This window comes from Mrakia frigida (assembly GCF_051309035.1).
Source record: "Mrakia frigida strain ATCC 22029 unplaced genomic scaffold BDY24scaffold_8, whole genome shotgun sequence".
NCBI lineage: Eukaryota > Fungi > Basidiomycota > Tremellomycetes > Cystofilobasidiales > Mrakiaceae > Mrakia > Mrakia frigida.
In genome coordinates, this window is record NW_027481273.1 from 597,947 (window position 1) to 622,176 (window position 24,230).

The window sequence follows — 24,230 nt, forward strand, 5'->3', positions numbered from 1 at the left end:
GTTGGGTTGGACGTGGTGGTCGGTTGAGGTTGGTTGAGCTGCTGAGGAGTCGTGGAGGAGGAGGGTTGTTGAAACACGGGTTGTTGTTGTTGTTGTTGATAGAGATGGTTCTGAGGGAGGTAGTGAGGTTGAGGAAGTTGAAGGGGTGCCCAGTTGGGAGCTTGAACAAAAGAAAAAAAAGGAAGGGAGGAGGAGTGAGCTCAACTCGAAGTCGCTTCGAGGTTTGCCGGCAAAAAGCTCACCTCTCGCGGCCTCAGCGAAGGCTCTGTCGAGAGCTGCTACATGATCCGGCGGGAGGTGAAGAGCAGCAGCGTTGTCTCGTTCGAATCGAATGAAGTCTGTCCTCCAGTCCAGACCTGGGTCAAGAGAGGAAAGAGAAGAGAGGGAGGACCCGTCATCGGTCAGCTCGACGACTTTTGAAGACCGAGTCTAAAGAGAGAGAAGAAGGAAAAAAACTTACCTCCTTCGATCCCACCTCTCTGTACGTTCTGATATACTCTGCTCATCTCTTCCCTCTCCCTCTGACCCATGTTACTTCCCATCTGTTGATTTTGCTGCTGAAGAAAGGCAGAAGCCCATCCGGCTGGAGCAGCTCGACCAGCCGGAAGAGCGAAAGAAGTCGACGAGGAAGGATGTTGAAGAGCTTGAGCTAAGGAAGAGACATCGAACGATCCTTGAGAATGCTGTTGAGGTTGATGTTGATTTTGGAGTTGCTGAGAGGAAGGTTGAGAAGTTCGGAAGGGTTGGTTCTGCGAGGAGGAGGAGCGAGAGAGAGCGAGGTCAATCGAAGGACGGGAAGTCAGCTCTCTCTCTCTCTCGGGTCCCAGAACGACCAGGAAGCACGAGAGAAGGTAGGGTACATACCTGACGAGAGGGACCTGCTCGAGCGTTGTTGTAGATATCCTGGAAACCGAAAGGAAGAACGGAAGAGTGAGCTCGAAAGAAAGAAACGAGCTTGTCGAAGCATGTGTCGAAAGAACGTACCCTCTGAGCTCCTCTGTCGTGCTGAAACTGACTGGATAACTTGTTGAGAGGGTTGTTGGATCCTTTATCCCCTCCCGACATGAGTTGAGACATCGCCATAGCTGAAAGGGAGAAGGAGAAAAGGAGGGAGTCGTCGTTGGGAGGAGAGTGAGCTTCGAATCGACGGGGTCTCGAAATGGGACCCCTCCCTGCCCCTCCTTCCCTCCCTCCCTCCCAACGACCAGCTTCAGCTTCGGACCTTGCTCAACATGCGTGGGACTCTCCTCAGGTTAGTCGCCATCTTCTTCTCTTTCATCTACAGCTTAAACTCATACTTCCCTTCGGTTTTTCTCACAGACTCTCCGCTTCCAAACCGCCTCCGCCTTCCTCCTCCTCCTTCCTCTCTCGCTACACCGCCGCCAAACGCAACGAAAGCGACCAGTCCAAAGCCATCGAATCCGCCATGAGCGCTCTCCCACCAACAGTCAACAGACCAGATCAACGAGCGATCCATTTCCCTAAAGCCCTGGATCCTGATAGAGGTCCGTCCTCTCTTTCCCCATCTCTCCCTCTTGACTCGAGCTCACCTCGGATTCTCCCTTCTGTCCCTTGAAGCCTTCATCTACTCCAAAAAAATCGAAAAGACGAGGAAACCTACCAGTATGGGATTCAGGATCTTCAACATTTGCCTCTATGCGTTGTGTGCTGGTCAGTTCAAAGGGAGGAGAGCGCAGGGGAGGGAGGGAGAGATGGAGAGCTGACCTCGTTCGTTCTCCTTCCTCCCGTCCCATCCGTCTTCGTTCTCGCCTCGTTCTCGGCTGGTTATAGGAGTGGCCTACTGGTCTATGTTCGTGAGGGATTGGGATGATCGAGTGCTCGGTGGGAAGGTGAGCTCTACTCCCATCTCCTCCTCGCTCTCGCTCTTCCCCGCATCCCTCCCTGACTCTGACTTCCGTTCTTCCTTCTTTCTCTCCTCGGACTCGCCTCGGATAGTGGCGACGAGATCGTCTCAAACGCTTAGCTCTCCATCGAGATCTCACCGCTGAAGAAGCTGCCATCCTCGCTCGACCCGAACCGCCCGACCGGACATGGTTGTGTGAGCCGAGCTCTCTCTCTCTCCCTCTCTCCTCGATTTCCTTCCCCCTCCCTCTTCTTCCTCGCTAAACTCATCGCTCGCCTTTTGGGTTTGGCTTCTTGCATACCCAGCTCCAATGTACATCATCTCCCAGATTCCTCTCAACTTCGCTATCCAGAAGGAGATCAGGAAGGCGCGGAGGGAGCAGTACCTCGAGAACAAGAGGCTCGAGGAGATGGGGTTGGATGTGCCTGTGAAGGGGTTGAAGGTCAGCAGTACTCCATTTCCCTTCCTCCTACCCGTAGAAGCGGAGCCGGAATCGTTTCAGACTGCGAGACGAACGAGAGGGACGACGCGTTGAACCCGTCGAGAGCATCGAGCTGATCAACTCTTCTTTGTTCGTCACAGGTCAACTGGGAGAAGTACGGACTCGATAACGCTAGCTCGCCGGAATACCAGGAGGTGATGGACGAGACGATGGATTGGGGAGCGGTTCTGCTGGAGGAGGAGGACTGAGGGGAGCGAGAGAGGTGCGGACGCGTCGTGAGGAGAAGGGTTGGGCTCGCATTTTTTTCTGTTCTTTTCCTTGGTTTCGCGCATGCATGATAACAATTAGTCTCGTAGTACCAAGCGACGCTCTGATACCTCAGCGAAAAAAAACGGAGCGATGCTTCCCAACGAGTCGTCCCGGTAACTCGAAGCGAGAAACCCGAGGCTTGAGGTCAACTTGGCCTTCCTTCAACTACATCTCCCCCTCTCACACCCAAAGTTATGGATCTCCCAGACACAGAACCCTCTTCTTCCTCCTCAGCGCCCGCTCCTACATCGGACGGTCCTACCTCAACGACGGAAGCTCCAGGAGGATCCTCAGAAGCTCAAGCATCGAGCTCATCACCTTCCCCTTCCCTTCCTTCCTCTGGACCTCCTCCTTCCTCCGCTGCCACCTTCGAAGGACCTGCTCGACCTGTACTCTACTCTCAGCAGGTATCTACTCCTTTTCCTTTCGACCTTTTCATCCGAAAGAACCGTCGCTGACCCTTCATTGAAAGCAGAACCCACGCTCCTTCCCTCTCCCTCCTCCCTCCATCCCCTCCCGATCCTACCCTCCCCCTCAACGAGGCCCTTCCCCTATACCCAAGTTCCTCAAGACTCTAGTCTTTGTTCTCTCGGTACTCCTGGGGAGTTCGGCGGTGGTTACTTTCATCTACTCGGTGCGTTCGCCTTCCCTCTGATGAGTCGTCGTCGTTGGGTTCGAACGAAGCTCACCTCCATCGTTCCTCGTTCTGTATTGTTACAGCGCCTACTCCTCCCCAGAATCTTCAAATCCCGAGAGGCTCGTCAAGTCCTCGTCCAGGATCAGATGCTGAGGATTGGGAAACTGCAGGAGGAGGTGGACAAGTTGAGGGAGGTTGGGTTGGTGAGGATGCCGAGGAAGGCTCGTCCTGCTCCTGATATCGCTGCTGTCGGGGAGGAGGGAGAGGAGAAGGAGCCTCTACTTGGAGAAGATGGGTCAGTGGCGGAGAAGGTCGCTTTTGAGGCTGAGAAGGAGGAACAGGAGGACGGACCACCCTACGCAACGACTCTCCTTCCCTCCGATGCTCTGTACGACCTAGGAGCTCTTCTTCCTGGATTAGCACCCAAACCTCGCCCTATCACGCTCACGCAAACGCTGAGGTCGCTTTCGTCCCAACTCACTTCCCAAACTTTGCTTTACTCGTCTAAAACGTCAGTTTGTTCATCTTCACTTCGCTCCGCGTCGTCTTTCCTTTTTTCCGGTTGACTGACTCGAGCTTGGTCGTGCTTTGGTTTGGTAAAGGCTACGGGCTGGAGGAGGAGGAGGAGTTGGGCTGACAAGTCTGGGAGACAAGTTGGGGTCGGGAGGAGCGTTCGGATCGGGAGGGATGAACGAAGGGGATCGCGAGGCGATTGGGATGATTGGTGGGTTGAGAGGGGATGTGAGGGGTTTGAAAGGGTGAGTGCTGTTATATTAAGACTCATACGACTAAATTAGAGCTTTGCTGACCAGCTTTTCTTCGTTCGCGACCCACAGGCTGCTGTTGAGTCGGTGAGTTCTCGAACGCGTCGTCGTTTCATTTCTTCTTCCTCTCCTTTGCCCTCGTCTCCTTTTCTTCTGAGTCCAACTTTTGCTTCCAAATGATACAGACGCACCTTCCCATCTTCGTCGCCATCCTCCTCCAATCCTCGCACACCTCAATTCCCAAACTACTCGTCTCGCTCGTCGTCGCCTCAGGGAGCGGCTCCGGCTGCTCGTTGGACGCCACCTCCGGTCATGAAGACGCCCAGTTCGGATGGAGGAAGATCGCCTGTTGATGTTAGTGATAGTCGCTGAGTAGGCCTAGGAGGGTGGAGAGGTGAAGGGCGGAGGAGAGGGAGAGGGAGATGGATTCCATGACGAGATGAACGAAACAGTCTGGGCGTTCGAAAGCATATTTTCCGCTACTCTAAACGACATCAGCTCGAGATCTGGCCGTCTCAAGCGCCAAACCAGCAAAATCTGACTCTTGAAAACAAACTGGCAGAAAAAAAAGAAAGTCTCCGAAGCCGCCTCCTCCCCTCCTTGTCTCCTCCCAACGCCCACCCTCCCCCACCACCCCATCTCACTCGTCTTCTTCTCCGGAAAAGGCCAGCCAACCACTCCTCCCCCCATCAGCACAAGTACATCTTCCACCTCCAACAGCTTCTCCTCCCTTCACGGAGAAAACCTTCAACCTCTCGTCTCGAACGAGATCGACCTCGACCTCGCTTCCTTCCCTTCCTCCTCCCCTTCCCCTCTCCTTTCCAGGATCTTCTTGAGCCATGAAGATCGTTAGGAAGAACCCCAAGAGGACGGTACCTCCTGTGAGTAGATGTCTCTTCTTCCTAAAAGCGAGACGGTGGGAAGAAGCAGAGGGAGGTGCGATGAGGAAGGAGGAACGACAAGTCAGCTCGTCGTTTCAACCACCTCTCGTTCTCCGTCTTTCTCGTCGTTCTGGAGCTCGTAGCGCTCTCGTCCTTCTCCTATACTCGCGCCTCTATCTATATGAAGCTGACCTGCTTCTTTATTTTGAATCCCCTTCAGCTTCCCGAGGTTGCGTCCCTCATCTCTCTCCTCCTCTCCACCCCGGACGATGAACTCTCCACGGTTCTCGTCACCGTCCCTTCCTGGCCATGGCCTCGAGGAGATCTCCACTCGTGGACTCAGGTTCTCAACAAGTTCGACGGCATCCTCGAAAACATCATCGCAGAGTACGACATCAAGACGATCCAGGTCAACGAGTTCACTCCCAGGACAAAGCAGACAGTCTTGGAGATTTTGAGGTTCGAGAAGATGCTCCTCGAGCACTGCACCAACAGGAAGATTTACGCTTCATTCGACGTGAGTAGAACTTCATCTCTCTTACATATAGCTAGTTGGTCGGGTTTGTCGACAGGTAGAAGGGGGGGAGCGGTGGAGGTGGGAGAAGGAGGAAGGGAGAGGACCTGACAGAGCTGACCTCGACCTCTCCTCCTTCCTTCCCCTTCCCCTCCTTTCTATAGCGACTCGGAGATCTCCTCTTCACTCAAGACCTCGACATCCTCGAATCCACCCTTCGTCTCCTCCATCGACCAGCTCAACAATACTCCTCCCCTAACCACACCTCGGAACTCTCCTCAAACTCGCTCATCGTCAAACGACTCCTCTCCCTCGCTCAAGGATGGGGTCCAACTCGAGAGGCAGGCTTCACCCTCGCTCGACTCGCTTCGGAGGAAGACGACGATCTTGAACTCCCCATCGAGCTCGGAGAGGTCTCGTTCCAGTTCTACCGACGACCTGGAGTGGTGGATCGATTTGCGGCAGCGAAGGAGGAGCCACCTTCGCCTTCGAAGGTCGCAGGAGGAGAACAGTCGACACCAACTCCCGCTGGAGCAGCAGCTTCGTCGTCTACCACTCCTCATGCACCCCAACCCTCTGCATCTACCTCCACTCCTTCCCACCTCAACGAATCTTCCCACCACTCCACTCCCATGAAGCCCAAATCCAAGCTTCTCACCGACATCAAGGACGCCTTCAGGACTCCCTCCGCTGGTGCTCCTCCCGGAACTCCCTCTTCCACTACTCCAGCAGCAGCCTCAGGTCCTTCCTCCTCGACACACGAAGGTCTCACTACTCTCGTACTCGGAAACGTTGGGAAGTTGGCAGCGACCAAGAGCCCGATGGACGTTCTCGCAGACGTCGTCGAGGAGCACTCGGTTCCGGAGGAGGAGAGGTTCGAGTTGTTGAACAGGATCAGGATTGCGATGGGCATGGGGAAGAAGGACACGAGGAGGAAGATGTTGTCGATCAGGTGTTTGGCTCTGGCGACGTACAGTGAGTTCACCGTTTCAGTTTCGTTTGGTCGTCGCGTGAGAAGAAGGGGAGGAGAGGAGGAGCTGATCGTCGTCTCCCTCGTTTGAAGGTCATCTCGTCCCCGAATCCAACGCTCAGACCGATCTCTTCCTCTACGAGCCCGACATGGTCTCTCACGTCGCCGAACTCATCCACTCGGAGTCGAACATCCCGTACAACATCCAGACGGCCGCCATCTACGCTCTCGATGCCATGTCGAGGTACCGACATCGACTCGGAGAGGTCATCAGCTCCATCAACGCCAGCGCCAACCATGGAGTCCTCATGAGCTTGTTCAGATCGACGGTTGTGAAGTTGACGGAGGACAAACGTGAGTTCTTTGCCTCGTTCGAAGACGCGTGAGCCGTCACTGATCCATTCTCCCTCTGGTTCTCTCTCCTCTCAAAGCCGAACCTCCCTACGAGTTCGTCGAGGCTCTCATCACCTTCATCACCTACCTCATTGCTACCGCCGCCTACAGCAACATGCTCATCGGAGCTGGACTCGTCCCTCTGCTCGTTCAACTCGTGCAGAACGAGCTGCCGTCGAGACTTCCCGTGAGCTGGCCTCATTCCTCCCTTCTCGTCGTTTGCTTTCCTTCTGACCTCCCTTGGGCCTTTTCAGATCGTCGTCAAGTCAATCAACCTGTTGGATCACGTCGTCTACTCGAATCCGAACGGATTCACCATCTTCCGAAACGCTGGAGGACTCGAGGCTTTGACGGATAGGATCAAGGTCCGTTTGTGCTTCGACGCGTCGTTTCCTCTTCTTCTCCCTCCTTCGCTGACCTTCCCGTCTTCTCTCCGTTTCAGTCTGCTGTCGACTACGGAATCGAGACCCATGGATCTCTGATGGAGACGGAGCAGAAGCAGAACGACTCCCCTTACGGTGCGTTTCCGACTCTCGTCCTTCTCTCGTCGCGTGGAACGTAGCTGATTCAACGCCTTCGTTTCCGAACTACAGGCATCCTTCCCTTCCCTCGGTTCTCAGCCCTCAAGGCTCTTCTTCGATCCATCAGCCGGATGATGCAGACGACCGGAACCGCTGATGGGCTCAGGAACCTGATCGACTCGTCCCTTCCCAAGTCGGTCAAGAAGATCATGGAGTACCGAAAGGTTTTTGGACCTACCATCTTTTCTCATGGTCAGTGCTTCTCTTTCGTTCATTCGAAAAGCTCGGGCTGAACTTCCTCTCTTCTCTTCGGTCCAACAGCTCTGAGCATCATGGCCACCTTCGTTCACAACGAGCCGACCTCCCTCTCCGTCCTTCAGGAAGCCAAGTTGCCCGAAGCTTTTTACGATGCCATCGAGCAGGATGTTGAACCATCAGCTGAGGTGAGCTTGCCTTCTCTCTCTCTTCGAAACGTCTCCTCGCTTCGACCGAACGAAACTGACGCGTCTCTCTCTTCCCTCCATCTTTGTCAAAGGTCATCTTCGGAATCCCCAACGTAATCGGAGCGCTCTGCCTCAACCAAGCTGGACTCGATCAACTAGCCGCTCGACCTACCATCATCCCCAAAATGATCGACATCCTCACCTCGGAACGACATCTCAAGATCCTCCAGGAGAAGGAGACGTCCCACCAGATGGGAAACTACTGCGACGAGCTCATTCGACACCACCCGTCCCTCAAGGAGCCTCTCCTCAACGCCATCATCGAGGTCCTCAAGAGACTCAAGGTCCTCGGATCGAAGGTTCCCACCGACGAGGACTCGGTCTACACGATCTTGCCCAAGGACGCCGTTCTGCCGAAGAAGGGAGAGGCCGTCGTCGTCGAGGAGAAGAAGGAGGATACCAGTATGGCCGTCGACGAGCCTTCATCCGTCCCTTCGACATCAGCTCCGGTCGGAGAGAGCTCGACTTCGGCAGCAGCAGTAGCACCAGCCGCCGACGCGTCGACTTCGACTTCCACCTCGACCGTTCCAGTAGTCGAAGCTCCTCCTCCTCCCAAGTCGAACCCAACGGATCAGGAAGCCTACGTCGACAACTTGGTCGTTCTCTTCATTGGAGTTACAGCACGAGTGAGTCTTGTTCGAAGCTCTCGACTCCTCTCGGTTTCTCTTTCTGACCCTGTCTTTCCTTCCTTCTCCAGTTCCTCGAAGGTCTCTTCCACACCCAAGGTCACTGCAAGGAGTTCATCAAAGCAGACGGACTCGCTCTCGTCCTCGATCTCTACACCCTTCCTGCGATCCCTTACGACTTTGCTGGATCGGGAGCCGCCGACGCCCTCTTCGGACTCTTCAGAGCAGTCAGCGACGTCGAACCGAATCCTGTCCTCAAGGCGTTGCTCAAGCCGGTTCGAGCTTCCCTCGACGAGACTTTCGACTTCTGGTCTACGATTCCTGCGACCTCGAGACTCGCTGCGATGAGTGAACTTCCTGGTGAGTTGAGCCCTTCCTCTTTTCCTCTCCTCCGTCTCAAAGCTGACCTCCTTCTCGTCCGTTCTTCTCTTCAGCTGGACCCGAGCTCGATGCCGCCAACCTCTTCTTCCGTCGTCTCGTCTGCCTCCATGGTCGAGTCGCTCTCCTCGCCGACATGTATCGAGGAGTCGGATTCGCTCAGTCCAAGGTCGCCACGGGATTCCTTCAGATCCTCAACACGCCCGAGGAGACCGCCGTCCTCAATGATCTCGGAAAGCTTCATCGAGCCTGCACCTGGGAGAACATCCTCATCAAGTCAGCCATCCCAGCAGCCGTCGTCTCCATCATCGAGACCAAGACTCCAGGATCGAGGGAAGTCGCTCGAGGAAACATCAACACTGCGATTGGAGTTCCCGAGGAGGTCGTCTCGGATCTTGCCATCGGTCTCCCCGTCGTAGCGAGCGAGTCTACAGTGGACGATTCGATCAGGACGAGGAATGGAAAGGCTTTCAAGTACCTCGTCAGTCAGGTTCCAGCATCGTTGACTCCGTTCTTCCAAGGTCCGTTTCACTCCCCTTTCCCTCTTCTCCTCGTTCCCGATCTCCTGCTGACCTTCTTTTCTTCCTTTCCTTACTTCAGCCATTCTCAAGTTCCTCATGTTCAAGCGAGGTACGGACGCCAACCACAAGAAGAACGCCGTCAAGATCGCCGAGACGATTTCGAGGATCCTCGTCGACCATCTTCGATGGGGACAGGACTGTGAGTTCAGATGTCCCTCTTCTTGATCTTCTCTCGACTTCTTGAGCTGACTATCGTCCTTCTTCTCGTCCTAGTCGAGGTTTCTCTCGATCCGATCTCTTACTACGCCTTCGGAACTTTGGTCGTCGGATTCACAACGGTTCTTCTCCTCGACGGTTCGTGCTCTTCACCTCCCTCTTCAACTCGACCTGAGCTGATCTTTCCTCTTGCTTTCCTTTCCAGAACGAGCGATGTCCCAGGGGAGTGTTCAGACGATGCTTCTCTCGTCGTTCGAGTACGTCGGAGGAGTCGATGCTCTCGTCGAAGTCGCATCCAGATACGCCCACGCGTTCGAGGAACTTGACTCGGCCGAAACCCTCCCAGCTCGAGACAACGTCCACATCTTCAGCGGTCTCAAGGTCACCCTCAACCTCCTCAATACCCTCGTCAGCTCGAGAGCTCTCTTCGAGGCTCCTCATACAGCAGCCCTCACGACTCGAGATCGACAGGCGACCGGAGTCGAGGACTTCGACCCTCATCGCTTCATCGTCAAGCTTCGAATCGCCATCCTCCCTCTCATCCGAGACATCTGGAGGTCGACGTGGCTGCCCTCAGCTCCCGTCAGCGTCAGTCGAACCGTCGTTCAGGCTCTTCTTCGAATCATGGACGCCGACTTGGAGGAGAAGCCAGAGCCAACAGCAGGAGCAGGACCAGGAGAACGAGGACCAGCACCATCCCTTCCTCGACCCCCTCCCCCAGCGGATCGGATCCAGCAGCTCGTCGACATGGGATTCTCAGCCCACGCTGCTACCCAAGCTCTCACTCGTTGTCACAACAACACGAGTCTCGCCGCCGAGTTCCTCCTCTCTCACCCCGGAGCTTTCGCCGCTGCTCCTCCTCCTCCCGCTCCAGCACCACCCGAAGAGGCTCCCGCTGCCGTCGCCGATGGAGAAGCTCCTCCAGCTCCAGCCGCCGAAGGATCAGCCTCAGCCTCAGGATCAGGAGACGCAGAGATGGCAGACCCTCCCGCCGAAGGATCGTCTCCCTCGAAGGGCAAGGAGAAGGAGAAGGAGAAGGAGGAACCAGTCGTCCTTCGATGGGAGGATCGTCGAACCGAATTGAACGAGGCTCGTGAGCTTCTTCGACCAGACCTCAGCGAACGAGCTCTCGCCCTCGCAGATCAGCACGAGGCTCTCGTCTTCGACATCAAGCCCGCCTTCCTCGCCTCGGTCGGACCCATCAAGGACCTCGTCGAGGAAACGTTCACTCTTCGAGAGAAGGCTCTGGACGAGGAGAGCGCAAAGGTCGCCGTCCGACTTCGACTCTTGGCCCTCATCCTTCACGAGGGTTCGCCAACGATCGTCAAGGACGAGGCTTTGGTCGAACGAGCTATGGATCTCGTCGTTGCTCTCGCTTCGGAGATCCCACCTCCCACCGGGGAAGGAGCTGTGGCTACTCGACCCAAGTGGCTAGCTTCTCAACTCCTCATCGTCGAGGCTCTCTTCGTTCTCAGCGAGGACATCAAGGACGTCGCCATCACTTCGGACCCCTCGGAACCCCCGTCGGACGAGTCCTCGTCTTCGGCAGTCGCTGCTCCCTCCTCGATCTTCACCGGACCTCTCTTCGAGAAGGCTCGAAGCACCTTCTTCGACCAAGCCGTTCAGCTTCTCCAGTTCGAGGACGCACCCAGGGAGGAACTCGCTTCGACCCTTCGACTCCTCGTCCTCCTCACTCGAGATCACACCTTCGCCATCGAGTTCGCCAAGAGGGACGGAGTCGCTGCCATGAGTCGACCTTTCAAGACGTCGAAGAGGTCGCTCGCAGGTTGCCAGTCGTACATCGCCATCATCATTCGACACGTCGTCGAGGAACCCAAGGCTCTTCTCGCTTTGATGCAGCAGGAAGTCAAGCAATGGTTCTCAACTCCGAGGTCCAAGGTCGTCGACGTCAACCATTTCGTCAAGAACACGAAGCAGATCGCTCTCAGGGACCCAGCGCTCTTCATCAAAGCGGTTCAAGCCGAGTGCGCTCTCGTTCAACCCACGTCGGCCAGCGGAGCCTACCACATCAACCTCAAGGCCGCTCCCGTCCCTCTGAAGCCAGTCGAAACCTCCACCATCGTCGCTCCAGTATCAGAGACGCCTTTCGGCGAAGGATCCAACCCTCTCACTTCGACAACGGAGCCGTCGCAAGAGATGCACGTCGACGAGCACGTCCTTCCCTCGGGTCCCGATTCGGACGTCCTCGAGACCATGGTCCACCACCTCCTCGAAGAGCTCATGCTCGTCGGAAAGAAGGCAGTCTCGACGGCCGATCTCATCGCCGCTACGGCAGCTGAAGCAGCTCCCAAGGTCGCTGAGGCTTCCTCTTCGTCGAACGCAACCATCGTCGAGGGAGCTCCCGCTTCGAAGGAATCTGCCCCCGCCCCAGCCGACCCAGCAGCCTCCTCTTCGTCGGCGGCTCTCTCGGACTATGTCTACTCGTGCCTCCTCATGCAGAACCTTACAGAGTTGCTCGGCTCTTACATGAGCTGCAAGACAGCGTGAGTTCGACGCGTCTCTTCGATTCGACTCCCTTCTCTTTTCGATCTGACCTCTCGTCTTCCCCTTTCCTTTCAGCTTCCTCACGATGGGTCGACGACGAGGTGGAAAGGACAGTCTCCTCACCGCCGGAAAGCCTCGAACGGCCATGCTTCACTTCATCATCCAGGATCTCCTCTGCTGCACGAGTCTCGCCGAGCAAGCTCCTCCAGTCCAACCCGAGACCAAGAAGGCCATGAGCATCGCCAACTGCGCCATGTCGGTTCTCGTCGCTCTCTGCTCGGACGTCAGCTCAGGAATCGACCTCAAGGACGTCTCACCGGAACTCATCTCGGTCAGGAAGGTCGTTCTCGACGCCATCTCGAAGGCGATTCGAGACACCATCTCGTCGGCGGATCACATCGACGTTCGATACGGTCGACTTCACTCCCTCAGCGATCTCTGCTACCGACTCCTCACCGCTCGAGCAAGCGTTCAACCCAAGGGACACGACGATGGAACCCTTCACATCGCTAAGATCATGCTGGAGAAGAACTTCGCCGTCGTCCTCACCAACGCTCTCGCCGAGATCGATCTCAACTACCCCGACGTCAAGCTCGTCGTAACGGACATCCTGAAGCCTCTCGAGCACCTGTAAGTATCTTCGCCTTCCCTTATCCGCTTGAACTCGATTCTGACTCTGCTTTGGCTCTTCTGCAGCACCAAGATCTCGATCAAGATGGGTCGAGCTTCCGACAAGAAGAAGGACTCGTCGAAACCTCAGGACGAGACCGACGATCAGAGCGAGATGACTTCCGACATGGACGACGACGAGGATGGATCTTCGACCGATGACATTGGATCGGAAGGGGACGAGGAGACTCCTGATCTTTACCGGAACTCAGCCCTCGGGATGTGAGTTTCTCGACCCCTCGACGCGTCTTCCTCTGTCGCTTTCGAGCTTGACTGACTCTCTTCGTTTCTTCCCTTTCACGTTGCAGGTACGGAGGAGAGATGGAGGAAGGCTACGACGACGAGTCTGGTGGAGACGAGGACGAGGATATGGAAGGCTACGACGATATGGAGGACATGAGTGAGGGACCTACCGAGTCTGGAACTGAGTCTGGTTCGGACGACGAGGAGGCTCTCGAGGATGATCTGATCGCCGACGAGGGAGAGTGGGAGGATGAGGATGATGATGGAATCGTAGAGGAAGATTCGGATTCGGATGGAGCAGACGAGATGCACTTCGATGTGAGTTTCCTCGTCGCGCCTTCCACTTCGTCAATCCTTCACCTTAGCTCGGTGCTGACGTAGCGTTTCTTGTTGCTTCTTTCAGGATGATGGAGACGAAGCTGATGGAATCCCCAATCTCAATCTCATCGACGGAGACGAGGACGATATGGATGATATGGAGGAGGGTCAGTTCTCGAAAGCTCCCCTTCGTCTTCTATCCTCGTTCCCGTGCTGACTCGCTTTCCTTATTTTCTTGGCAGGTATGGGAATGATGGACGACGAGGACGATGAGGATGATGGAGGGGATGACGGTCAGGAAGAAGAGGTCGAGTGAGTTCAGCTCTAGTTTTCGTTTCTTTATCGGCTAAACTGATCTCCTCTCCTCTTTCTTCCTCCGCTCTTCCTCAGCTTCGACACCGAGCTCGATCAGATCGAGGCCGACTACGACATGCCTCCTCCTCCAGACAACCGGCTCACCAACTGGGGATGGACGCAGGCCTCAGATCGTTCTGCTGATCCTTACGCTGCCTCGAGTCGTCGTGGACGGTACTTGGGTTCGTTTATCTCTCCTTTCTGCATTCCTCGAACCGTTCTGACCTTGCCCATCTTTTATCCATCCTTCACAGAGATCGACCCCGCCGAATTCGACCCAGAAGGAGCCGGTGCTCGAGCTCGAGTTCCCTCTGCCGTTCTTCGACAACTCGCCGAGCCTGGACAAGGATACGCCGTTCTTCCTATCGGAGCGATGGGTGGAGGAGCTCCCGGACGAGGAGGAGGACCAGGAGCCATCTTCGGAGCTGGAGGAGCTGGAGAAGAGCTCATGGCGACGATCGAAGGTCTCATGGGAGGTCCAGGAAACGCGTCTCGTCTTCTCGAACAGCTCATGGCTCGAGGTGGACCTCGAGGAGAAATCCAAGTCGCTCTCCCCGCCGGAGCTCTTCCTCCAGGCGCCGCAGCCATGATGGGACTTGAACCTGCCCGAGGTGGAATGGGAACCATCCCTGGAGCTGGACGAGCTCATCGAACGGCTTTCGACGGTCGACCAGAATCACGTTCGTCGTCGGATCCCTTCTCTTCCCAGGAATTCGTTCCTCTCCCTACCGCTCAACGATGGCTCGACGAGGAACGGATCACTCAAGGACGATTCGCTGCTACTCGACTCGGAAAGCTCACCAACCACGTCGTCAACGCTCTCATTCCTGCCGCTAGGGAGGTGGCTCGAAAGGTCAAGGAGGAGGACGAAACTGCTGCTCAGGAGGCGAAGGAGATCGACGAGAAGAGGAGAATCGAGGCTGAAGAGAGCATGACTGCTCTTCGGAACCAAGTTCGAGAGGAAACCCTTCTCGCAGAGTCGGTACCTCTCCCTCATTCGACTGGCCCTGCAACTCCCGCTCCCGAACCTGCTCAAGCTTCGACGGAGGACGTCGAGATGGTCGATGCTCCAGCTCCCGCTTCGACTTCTGCTTCGGCTTCGGCTTCCCTTTCAGGTAAGATTGACTCTTCCTCTAGTCACAATCCTGCTTCAAGAGCTGACCTTGACTCCATTTTTATTCTTCCAGTGGACGAGTCCGTCGCCTCTGCTCCCGTCCCAGCTTCTCCTGCTCCCCAGGAGACCGCTGCTCCCGCTGTCGAAGCTCCTTCACCGAGTCAGTCTTTCCATACTTCTCTTCTCGATTTCGGTCTTCGTATCCTAACCTTTCTCCTCCTCCTTTCGCAGGCTCCGCTCCAGCCGAGGCTTCGACTTCTTCGACCTCCGCCGAGGCCTCTGCTTCGACTTCGACTGCCATCCGTCAGTCCTCTTCTCGATCACGCCGTTTCTTCCGAACTCCTCCCTGACTTTCGTTCCCATCTTTCCACAGCCGAACAAGAGATGGACGACGGATCGAACTCCTCTGGAGACGAGGGAGACGACGCCAACGACGACGAGAACGAACCTGAAGCAGGTCCTTCTCAAGCCGCCGAACGGGTCACCATCACCATCCACGGACAGGAAGTCGACATAACCGATACCGGAATCGACATCACCTTCCTCGAAGCTCTTCCGGACGACATGCGAGAGGAGGTTCTCAACCAGCACTTCAGGGAACGACGTCCAGCCGCTCGACCAGCAGCTTCCGCTCCCACCCAAATCAACTCGGAGTTCCTCGACGCTCTCCCAGCAGATCTCCGAGCCGAGGTTCTTCAACAGGAAGCCGTCGAGCAGTCTCGTCGAGATCGAGAGGAAGCCTCCCGTCAAGCTCGAGAAGCAGGAGCTGCCGCAGGAGGTCCCCCTCCCGCTCAGCCCGCCGACATCGACCCAGCCAGCTTCCTCGCCAGCTTGGATCCCCAACTTCGAGAGCAGGTGCTTCTCGAGCAGGAGGACGGATTCCTCCAGTCTCTTCCAGGAGAGATGCTCGCCGGACTTCATCTCTACCGACCCGGAGGAGGAGGAGGAGGACCACCAGGAGCGGGAGGAGGTCCTCTCGCAGGTCGATTCGCCCGACGACAGGATATTGGACGACAAGGAGAAGCTCCCGGACCCGGAGGAGCTGCCGTCGCTGCACCAGTCAAGAAACCACCAACTCGAGATGCCATCCAACTCCTCGACAAGTCTGGAATCGCCTCCCTCGTTCGACTCCTCTTCTTCCCCGAGGTCTCTCGGAAAGCCATCGTTCCTCGAGTCCTCGTCAACCTCTGCGAGAACTCCAAGACCAGAGCCGAGCTTCTCAACCTTCTCCTCACGGTCGTTCAGGACGGAACAGGAGATCTTTCGGCGGTCGACAAGAGCTTCGCTCAAATGACTCTTCGAGGAGGAAAGACGAACACCCCCAAGGCGACGCCAAAGAAGAAGGGATTCCCCGAGACTCCTGGACCCGCTGGACTCTTCTCTCACCTCTCGGCCGAGAGCATCCCTACCTTCATCGCCCAACGATGCTTCGACGCCCTCTCCCAAATCGTCAGCAGTATCGAGCGCGCCTCGTTCTTCTTCCTCACCGAACACGACGTTCTCGTCGGACTCAAACGAGCGACGACCAAGAAGGGCAAGGGGAAAGAGAAGCAGATTCTTCAGACCAAGTACCCTCTCGTCGTTCTCCTCGGTCTCCTCGATAGGCCTTCGCTGCTCAAGAACTCGAGCATGATGGACGCGCTCACCGGTCTCCTCGTCAACGTCACTCGGCCGTTAACCACTCTCCCTCCTCCAACGCCCTCGGATCCCTCCAAGGACGGAATGAAGGATAGCATGATGAGCATCCTCTCTTCGACGCTCCCGACCTCAACCTCGACAGCGGTCCCAGCTCCAGCAACACCGTCGAATCCTCCAGCAACCTCGACTGGCGAGAACGCTCCCGTCGCCGAGGCAGGTCCTTCGGATCCCAAGGTCCCCGTCCCCGTCGAAGAGTCGAGTCCAGTACTCTCCCACCCTCCTCAGGTCCCCAACAACGTCCTTCGGCTCGTCGTCAACGTTCTTACGGTCGGAGACTGCTCGAGCGTCACCTTCAAGTCGGCTCTTACCCTCATCCACCACCTCTCCTTCATCCCCGACGCTCGAGACATCATCACCGCCGAGCTCCGATCCCAAGCTCAGGAGTTCGGAAACACCCTTCAGGCTGAGCTCGACGAGCTCTCGAAGGTTCTTGGAACGGCAGAGGAGAACTCGAGGACGGTCACCATCGCCAAGTTCACTCCCGCTTCATCGACTCAGGCGAAGCTTCTTCGAGTCCTCAAGACTTTGGAACATATCTTCTCTGCGAAGCCGGTCGCTGCTCCTGCTGCTGAGGCTGCTGGTGAGTTGTTTCCTCCTTCTTCTTCGTGTTCCCGAGCTTCAGCTGATCTCTTCTCTCCCTTCGACTTCTTCGCAGCTCAAGCTCCTCCAGCACCCGCTGCTCCAGCCGTTGCTGCTGTGGTTCCTGCTCCTGCTCCAGTGCCAGGTGAGAATGATTTTCTCGTCTTGATCGAACGTCAAAGAACTCGCTGACTTTGAATCTTCTTCTTCTTCAGCCGTCGCACCCGAGGCCGCTCAAGCTGCCGACCCGGCCGTCGCTGCTGCTTCCTCGAGCGTTCCCGCCGTCCAGGGAGGTCCTACGCCAGAGCAGGAGGCTATGACTTTGGTCTACTCGAGCTTCCACTTCGCCTCGCTGTGGGCCAAGCTCAGCGAGTGCCTCGCCATCGTCGCCGAGAACGAGAGCCTCAACGACGTCGCAACGGTCCTCCTCCCAGTCATCGAAGCCCTCATGGTCGTCTCGAGGTGGGCCAGCCACAAGCCTACCTCCGATGCCGCTCAAGGATCGCTCTCTCCTCGATCTCCGTCGGCGACGCTCGAGGGAAGCGAGGACGTCTTCCTCACCTTCACGGACACCCATCGGAAGATCCTCAACGACCTCCTTCGAAACAACCCGGCGCTCATGAGCGGATCGTTCTCGCTCCTCATCCAGAACTCCAAGGTCCTCTCGTTCGAGAACAAGCGAGCCTACTTCAGTCAGCAGCTTCGTCGTCGGCCGAATCGGGAGCAGCACGGAACCCTCCAGGTCAACGTTCGACGAGACTTCGTCTTCGAGGACTCGTTCTCCAAGTTCCAACGGTGGTCACCGGAGCAGATCAAGTACGGAAAGCTCAGCTGTCGGTTCTGGGACGAGGAGGGAGTCGATGCCGGAGGAGTTGCTCGAGAGTGGTTCTCGTGAGTCTTTCGTCTCTCTCTCTCGACTTTCCGAGACGCGTCCTGACCCCTTCCCTCTCTCCCTTCCCTCCAGGGTTCTCGCCAAGTCGATCTTCAACCCCAACTTCGCTTTGGTGAGTCCAAAGTCTGTCTGTCGATTGATCTCTCCGATATCTAACTTCGTCTGCTCTTTCTTTCCCAGTTCGAACCCTCGTCCAGCGGAGCTTCGACCTACCAGTTCAACAAGCTCAGTTCGATCAACCCAGATCATCTGGCCTTCTTCCGATTCGTCGGTGTCGTTCTCGCCAAAGCCGTTCAGGATGGACGACTCCTCGACGCTCACTTCGTCAGGTCGGTCTACAGGCAGCTTCTCGGAGCGAAGAACATGGGTCTCTCGGTCAGTGCGCTTCTCTCTCCTCACCGCGGTCTCGAATCACATCCTGACTCCTTTCCCTTCTTGCCATTCTTCAGGATCTCGAGATCGTCGACCCCTCGTATCACACCAGTCTCAAGTGGATGATCGAAAACGTGAGTGACTTTTCTCTTGGAAAGGAGAACTGGAGACGAACCTGACGCGTCTTTCTCTTTCTTCGTTCCCAGCCCATCGAGGACCTCGTTGAGCTTTCCTTCTCCGTCGAGTCGGATGCCTTCGGTGAACAGAAGGTGCACGATCTCATTCCCGACGGTCGAAACATCGCTGTCACGGACGACAACAAGCTCGAGTACATTCAAAAGTACGCGTTTTGTCGGCCTCTCGTCCTTTCCCTCCCTTCACCGTTACTGACCTTCGTGCTCTTCCCCTCCTTCTCTTCTAGGATGGTCAACTACCAACTCTCTGACTCGGTCTCTGATCAGAGCAAGGCTTTCATCGAAGGATTCACCTCGTGAGTCTCCCTCGATCTCGCTCGTCCAGAAGATTGGATGTCTGACTCGTCGTTCTTCACCCGTCCTCGTCCGCTCAGTATCATCCCTCAATCCCTGCTCAAGATCTACGATGCCGGAGAGCTCGAGCTTCTCATCTCTGGACTGCCGACTATCGACGTCGACGAGGTTCGTTCACTTTTCGGTTTCGTTTCGAACGAAGCGGCAGTGCTGACCTCTCCTTTCCTTCCTTCTTCAGCTCAAGAACTCGGTTCAACTCGCCCACTGGAAGAACAGCGATCCGTTCGTTCACTTTCACCCTCTCTTCTTGCTTCTTCCGTTGCTGACTGTTTCCTCTTCCTCTATGCAGCGAGATCGTCTGGCTCTGGCGAGCGATTCGATCCTACTCCCAAGCCGAGCGAGCCTCTTTCCTTCAGTTCACGACTGGAAGTGCCAGGTACGTATCTCTCTCTGTTATCCTCAGCAGACCTCTTCGTTGCTGACTGGATCCTCTTCTTCGTTTCATCAGGGTCCCTCTCGGAGGATTCTCCCAACTCGTCGGTTCGACTGGAATCCAGCCCGTTCAGATCCACAAGGCTCACGGTGACCCCGACCGAATCCCTACGTCGCACACCTGCTTCAACCAGCTTGATCTCGGAAAGTACTGTGAGTCTAGATTGTGCCCTCTCGAGTTCCCTCGTCGCCTCGCAAAAAGAGGAGGCTGACCTTCGTCCTCGTTCGTTTTCCCTCTTCAGCTTCGTACGAGGCTCTTCGGGAAAAGCTCACTCTCGCCATCACCGAGGGAGCTACTGGATTCGGATGTGAGTTTTCGTTATACTCTATCGCTTTTCGCTTCCGAGACTGACTCTCGATTCTTGTTGCCTTCCAGTCGCTTGAGCGTTCCGATCTCGGTTCTCCGTCTCTCTCTCTTTCTTTTCTCCTTTCTATTTCATCACGACGTCTCTCGCTCCTGCTAGTTCTCTCCTCTTTCTCGTCTATTTGTTTTTCACGTTATACTGTCGGTTTCTCTACTAGTTTTCAATTCTCGTTCTCGTTTGCATGGATCCAGATCTCTCCTTTCTCTTCTTCTTCTTCTCTCGACCTCGCGAAAGGATCGTTTTCTCGCCACAGGGCTGACCAAGGTGGCTTTCAACGGCGTGAGAGCAGCATACGACCGAAACCCTGGCTTCAAAAGTAACGTAGAGAGAAGAACAAAGCAGGCAAGCGTCCCTCGACGAGTCTCGCCGGCGACGCGTCCGTTGCAATCGATCTCCAGCATCGAATGCACACAGCAAGCGTCGAAATCGAGCGTAAAGGGTCAGAAAGGTCATCCATCATCAAAAGGGTCCAAGTCGAAAGAGAAGTGTAAAGAAAGGTCATGAAAGCGAAACGAAACAGGTTGAAGGCGATGTCCGATGGATGGATTCGAGGGAGGGCTGAGGATCAGGTCGATGGATCTCTGGTAGTTCACGCACAGACCAACGAAGAGATACCAGTCAGCTTCTCGTCATTCTATTTACCTTCTCCTCCCTCATCCCATCCAGAACCCACTTGCAAACCCCCAAAAAGGAAAAGGTTTCGAACTCACCACTTCGTCAAGCTCATGACCGACCCTCCGTCTCGACATGCAACGCCGCTCTCGCCAACCTCAACGTCTCTGAATCCCCTTCCTGATGGATCGACGTCCTCTCGGTCTCCTTCTCCTTCGCATGTCCGGGGTCATCGTGGTGGTCGTGCTCCTTGTGGTCCTCTCCCCAAACGTACTTCTTGAGCGGACCGTGGTTGACGACCTCGTCGAAGGCGACGTAGGTGAAGAAGATGAGCAGCGAACGAGGGAACATGTTTCCGTAGCTGCGAGGAACGAAGGGATGGCGAGTTCGAGTTCGGAGAGAGGAGTATAGAAGGAAAGAGAGAGAGAGGAGAAGGAAGAAGGTCAGCTTTCGTCCTTCTCCCTCCTTCCCTTCCCTTCTCTCTCTCGAGTTGGAACGTACGTCCAGAGCATTCCTCCTTTGAAAGGCCCTTGATACCTCCAGGCTTCCCTTCGCTCCCAAGGAGATCGGAATTCAGTTCGGACGCGAAGCACTCGGGAGGGAATCATTCGAGGAGAGGAGATGGATGGATGGGCGGTTTCGTTCGTTCGAGTCGGCGTGTCCCTGGAGGGTTTCAAAGGGGAAAAAGGAATCAATCAACTTCAGAGAGGATCAACAGCAGAGAGAGAGAGCGATAGGAAGAAGAGGGAACGAAACGAACCTCTAGAGGACGATGGGATGCGATGGGATGGACGAAGGCGGGGGAGGGAGTTGGTGGGGAGGAGGAGAGGAAGGAGGGGAAGGCGAGGGGCCGTTTCGACGGTCTTTAAATCAAGATATTCGGCTGAGGAAAACAGATTTTCGACTTTACGACTCTTGGGGATCTAGTCTCGTCTTAAGGTACTCTACGCTTCTTTTTTTCACTCCGAGAAAGTCTTCACGGCACCAAGCTCTGACCTCTTCTTTCTTCTACTTCGAGCTCGTCGCGTCCTCCTCCCCTCTCCTCTCTCTCTCCCTTCAACGAAAAAAAAATAAATCGATCCTAGACCAGCGTACTACACACCAACAGATCACCCTTCGTACCCCTCTCTACTTGAAGTTCTTCAAAGGATCCTTCTTCTTCGGTCCTCCTCCCGCCGCTCCTCCCCTCCCACCTCTCGATCCTCCACCCCTTCCTCCCCTTCCACCTCGTCCACCCCTTCCACCCCTACCTCGTCCTCCTCCAACCTTCCCGAACGGAACGATCATCTCTCCTCCCGACGTTCCAGCAGCAGCAGCAGCAGCAGCCTCGAGCGTCGCCGCCGAGGACGAAGACGCGTCGGCGGAAGCGGACGATCCTGGGATGGCGGAGATCCGAGGCATCAGGTACCCTGGGACGTGCTTCATGTGCGTTTGGACTCGGGTAGGGTGGAGAGGGGCGTCGTGGCGGAGGAAGGAGAGATCCATCGGGTTGAGGGCGAAATGGGCCTGGGGAGGGAGGAGGAAGAGAAACAAGTTAACAAGTCAGCCTCTTGGTTGTGTCGATCTCGTCGATGTAGCTTTCATCGAACGAGAGAGCGCGTGGTTCTGCTTCTTGATCGCCATCTTCTCGAGAGAGAGAGAGAGAGAGAGAGAGAGAGAGAAAAGGAGAGAGACTCACCTTCAGCTTCTCCGAGTTCAACAACTCCCTCCTGACCTCCTCCCTCCTCGCCTCCTTCACCGTCTTGCCCGTCACACTCCTCAACGCATCCTCCATCCTGTACCTGAACCCTTCGACCTCTCCTCTCCTTCCTCCCCACTCCCACTCCTTGATCTCCCCTCCTCCGACCCCTCCAACCTCTCCCTTGATCCTCTCAAACACAGCCTCGTCCCTCCTCGCACTAGGCAAGCTCACCGCCTTGTCCTTCCCCCACTCCTCGGCGGGAACGACGAACGAGATGGCCAACCCGGCTTCGTGCGCTCGAGCGGTTCGACCGACTCGATGGGTGTAGGACCGAACGGTGGTTGGGAGATCAAAGTTGAGCACGCACGAGACCGAGACGAAATCGATTCCTCGAGAGATTCCGTACTCTTTGTCTTGTTTGGAGGAGGAGGCAGCGGCGGCTTTGCGGGCTCGTTTGGAGGGGGCGGAGGAGGTGGTGGGAGGAGGGGAGGGAGAGAGAGGACGTTTGTTGGAGGTCGAGGTCGAAGCTTGGTTTTCGGTGTCGAAGGTGGGTTCGGGAGAGGTGCCTGAGCGGGCAGGAGCGGGTTGGGTGGAGATGACTGGGAGAGATGGGAGAGAAGGGAAAGTGAGGTGAGTTGGTCGGATCGAGAGAGACGCGTCGCAAAGAAAGGAAGAGCCGAGGAGGAGACTCACGTTGATGTTTGGGCTTCTCGACAACCTCGACCTCTTCCTCTTCCTCCTCGGAATCATCCTCCTCGTTGTTTCCTTCCAGACCAGCCTCGTCGGTAGCGATGATGTAATCGTAGACACCCTTGTTGAACTCCTGGACGATGTGGAACCTGAAGTCGGCGACGAAACAAAGAAGTCAGTTCTCGACGCGTCTCGCTCTCCCAACCATCCTCTCAACCCATCCTCAACCAAGAGAAAAAAAGGTACTAGGGACTCACCTCGAGTTCAAAGGCAACTCAGCGTTCAAAACACAAGCCTTGACTCCAAACTGCTCGAGGAACAGCTTGAGCCTGTACGATCGATCGACGTCGTTGACGAAGAGGATGCACTTCCCCTTGATGAGTCGAAGCTTGAGGAGGACGTAGGCGAGGAGGAACTTGTCGGGTTCCGAGCACTTGACGTAGTACTGGGTGAGGAGGGAGGAGGAAGCAGCGGGGTCTTCTTCGAGTCGGAGGATGGCCTGAGGAGGGAAGGAAAGGAGAGGAGAGGAGAGGTCAGCTTCGAGGGATTCGAGCTCAACATGAACGAGCTTCCCTTCTCAGAAGAGAGGAGGCATAGATCCGAGTAAGATTTGTGAACGTACAGGGTTTCGAAGAACCATTCCCTTGAGAATCTCGACGTCCTTGGTCAAGGTAGCGGACATGAGGAAGGACTGGTAGACCTTGGGCATGTACCCTCCGGAGAAGATCTGCTTGACGTCGTCCGAGTGTCCGTACGAGAGGATGAGATCGGCTTCGTCGATGGTGAGGGTTTCGAGGGAGGCGAGGGAGAGGGTCTGAGAAGATTGTTGAAGGAAATCAGGGTCAGCTTCGAGATTCGGTCGAGGAAAGAAGGAGGGAGCAAAGGTCGGAGAGGGACAACCAACCTTGGACTGAAGGAGGGAAAGAGCTCGGGAAGGAGTAGCGATAACGATATCGGGTCGGTCCGACATGAGGAGACTGTAGAGAACAAAGAAGAACACTTTTGTGAGCTTCGATATAATCACAAGAAGAAGGAGAGAGCTCGAGACTGACGCTTGAAGTTGAGTACTCGCTCCTCCTGCGACGTTGGCCAAAAGCACCTCCTTGTCGCAGTAGGCGGTCAATCCTTTGAGGTGATTGGTGACTTGCTCAGCCAACTCTCGAGTAGGAACCAGAATCAGAGCTCGAGTTTGTTGACGAGCGGGATCGCTGAGCTCGATGGCCTGGAGGAGGAAGGAAGGAAAGGAAAAGGTGAGCTCAACTTCCTCCTTCAAACGTCCCTTCTCCTCCCTTCCCTCTATACCAAAACGGAATGTCCGAACTCACCGCTTTAGCAGCCAAAACCTTCTGCAACGTAGGGATACAGTATGCCGCAGTCTTTCCACTTCCCGTCCTAGCTTTGGCGAGGATGTCCTTGCCTTCGAGAGCGAGAGGGATCGCTTTCGCTTGAACGAGAGTAGGATGCAGGAACTTGAAGTCCGCGAGAGCTCGCAGGATACGAGGATCCAGGAGATGCGAGAGGGAGGTGAAGGTGACCGGAGCGAGGAGGTCAGACATTAGCTGAGAAAGGGAGGGGGGAGGAGTTGGGAGGAGAAAGAAAGAAGGTGAGGTCGACGTCGA

General features: G+C 55.9%; 5 protein-coding genes across 5 annotated transcripts; 3 read left to right on the forward strand and 2 right to left on the reverse strand.

The window, feature by feature from the left end:
• The first annotated feature begins 984 nt into the window (after nucleotides 1-984).
• BDY24DRAFT_276435 (uncharacterized protein) lies at nucleotides 985-2,179 on the forward strand. Its single transcript, XM_076636939.1, has 4 exons — nucleotides 985-1,252; nucleotides 1,321-1,505; nucleotides 1,579-1,671; nucleotides 1,792-2,179. Exons 1-4 carry the CDS (start codon nucleotides 1,233-1,235, stop codon nucleotides 2,007-2,009), a joined length of 516 nt encoding a protein of 171 aa, XP_076498600.1. The 5' UTR covers nucleotides 985-1,232; the 3' UTR covers nucleotides 2,010-2,179.
• Nucleotides 2,180-2,698: 519 nt separating this feature from the next.
• On the forward strand, nucleotides 2,699-4,465 carry BDY24DRAFT_382956 (uncharacterized protein). The gene is made up of 6 exons (XM_076639591.1): nucleotides 2,699-3,022; nucleotides 3,091-3,249; nucleotides 3,336-3,763; nucleotides 3,855-4,010; nucleotides 4,089-4,103; nucleotides 4,202-4,465. The coding sequence occupies exons 1-6, from the start codon at nucleotides 2,810-2,812 to the stop codon at nucleotides 4,386-4,388; spliced, it is 1,158 nt and encodes a 385-aa protein (XP_076498601.1). The 5' UTR covers nucleotides 2,699-2,809; the 3' UTR covers nucleotides 4,389-4,465.
• Nucleotides 4,466-4,630: 165 nt separating this feature from the next.
• Nucleotides 4,631-19,836, forward strand: TOM1 (E3 ubiquitin-protein ligase TOM1). Its single transcript, XM_076637859.1, has 38 exons — nucleotides 4,631-4,897; nucleotides 5,118-5,414; nucleotides 5,576-6,386; nucleotides 6,475-6,735; nucleotides 6,813-6,961; nucleotides 7,029-7,139; nucleotides 7,217-7,292; nucleotides 7,368-7,547; nucleotides 7,617-7,738; nucleotides 7,831-8,424; nucleotides 8,496-8,784; nucleotides 8,859-9,323; nucleotides 9,403-9,522; nucleotides 9,597-9,677; nucleotides 9,745-12,043; nucleotides 12,120-12,674; nucleotides 12,741-12,935; nucleotides 13,022-13,274; nucleotides 13,360-13,441; nucleotides 13,517-13,586; nucleotides 13,665-13,810; nucleotides 13,883-14,743; nucleotides 14,816-14,902; nucleotides 14,974-15,045; nucleotides 15,116-17,020; nucleotides 17,096-17,164; nucleotides 17,235-17,910; nucleotides 17,984-18,023; nucleotides 18,092-18,286; nucleotides 18,361-18,417; nucleotides 18,490-18,623; nucleotides 18,705-18,773; nucleotides 18,852-18,939; nucleotides 19,010-19,053; nucleotides 19,121-19,207; nucleotides 19,280-19,416; nucleotides 19,506-19,571; nucleotides 19,640-19,836. Exons 1-38 carry the CDS (start codon nucleotides 4,856-4,858, stop codon nucleotides 19,645-19,647), a joined length of 11,793 nt encoding a protein of 3,930 aa, XP_076498602.1. The 5' UTR covers nucleotides 4,631-4,855; the 3' UTR covers nucleotides 19,648-19,836.
• Nucleotides 19,837-20,065: 229 nt separating this feature from the next.
• On the reverse strand, nucleotides 20,066-21,022 carry BDY24DRAFT_382960 (uncharacterized protein). The gene is made up of 3 exons (XM_076639592.1): nucleotides 20,742-21,022; nucleotides 20,339-20,601; nucleotides 20,066-20,209 (listed from the first exon to the last, which is right to left on the reverse strand). The coding sequence occupies exons 1-2, from the start codon at nucleotides 20,846-20,848 to the stop codon at nucleotides 20,352-20,354; spliced, it is 357 nt and encodes a 118-aa protein (XP_076498603.1). The 5' UTR covers nucleotides 20,849-21,022; the 3' UTR covers nucleotides 20,066-20,209; nucleotides 20,339-20,351.
• A 346-nt stretch (nucleotides 21,023-21,368) lies between these two features.
• On the reverse strand, nucleotides 21,369-24,220 carry DBP9 (ATP-dependent DNA/RNA helicase; the record flags this gene model as incomplete). Its single annotated transcript, XM_076642813.1, has 8 exons — nucleotides 23,937-24,220; nucleotides 23,664-23,833; nucleotides 23,516-23,588; nucleotides 23,234-23,425; nucleotides 22,869-23,110; nucleotides 22,615-22,760; nucleotides 21,919-22,520; nucleotides 21,369-21,746 (listed from the first exon to the last, which is right to left on the reverse strand). Exons 1-8 carry the CDS (start codon nucleotides 24,165-24,167, stop codon nucleotides 21,369-21,371), a joined length of 2,034 nt encoding a protein of 677 aa, XP_076498604.1. The 5' UTR covers nucleotides 24,168-24,220.
• Nucleotides 24,221-24,230: the final 10 nt, after the last annotated feature.

Bases quoted from the DNA above. Each gene is read 5' to 3' on its own strand.
- BDY24DRAFT_276435 (XM_076636939.1), top strand. From the start codon at position 1,233: ATGCGTGGGACTCTCCTCAG. The intron at 1,253-1,320 runs GTTAGTCGCCAT...TTTTTCTCACAG, and splicing joins ATGCGTGGGACTCTCCTCAG to ACTCTCCGCTTCCAAACCGC. The intron at 1,672-1,791 runs GTCAGTTCAAAG...GGCTGGTTATAG, and splicing joins CCTCTATGCGTTGTGTGCTG to GAGTGGCCTACTGGTCTATG.
- BDY24DRAFT_382956 (XM_076639591.1), top strand. From the start codon at position 2,810: ATGGATCTCCCAGACACAGAACCCTCTTCTTCCTCCTCAGCGCCCGCT. The intron at 3,023-3,090 runs GTATCTACTCCT...CATTGAAAGCAG, and splicing joins CTGTACTCTACTCTCAGCAG to AACCCACGCTCCTTCCCTCT. The intron at 3,764-3,854 runs GTCAGTTTGTTC...GGTTTGGTAAAG, and splicing joins TTGCTTTACTCGTCTAAAAC to GCTACGGGCTGGAGGAGGAG.
- TOM1 (XM_076637859.1), top strand. From the start codon at position 4,856: ATGAAGATCGTTAGGAAGAACCCCAAGAGGACGGTACCTCCT. The intron at 7,548-7,616 runs GTCAGTGCTTCT...TCGGTCCAACAG, and splicing joins ACCTACCATCTTTTCTCATG to CTCTGAGCATCATGGCCACC. The intron at 9,523-9,596 runs GTGAGTTCAGAT...TTCTCGTCCTAG, and splicing joins TCTTCGATGGGGACAGGACT to TCGAGGTTTCTCTCGATCCG.
- BDY24DRAFT_382960 (XM_076639592.1), bottom strand. From the start codon at position 20,848: ATGATTCCCTCCCGAGTGCTTCGCGTCCGAACTGAATTCCGATCTCCT. The intron at 20,602-20,741 runs GTACGTTCCAAC...CGTTCCTCGCAG, and splicing joins AAAGGAGGAATGCTCTGGAC to CTACGGAAACATGTTCCCTC.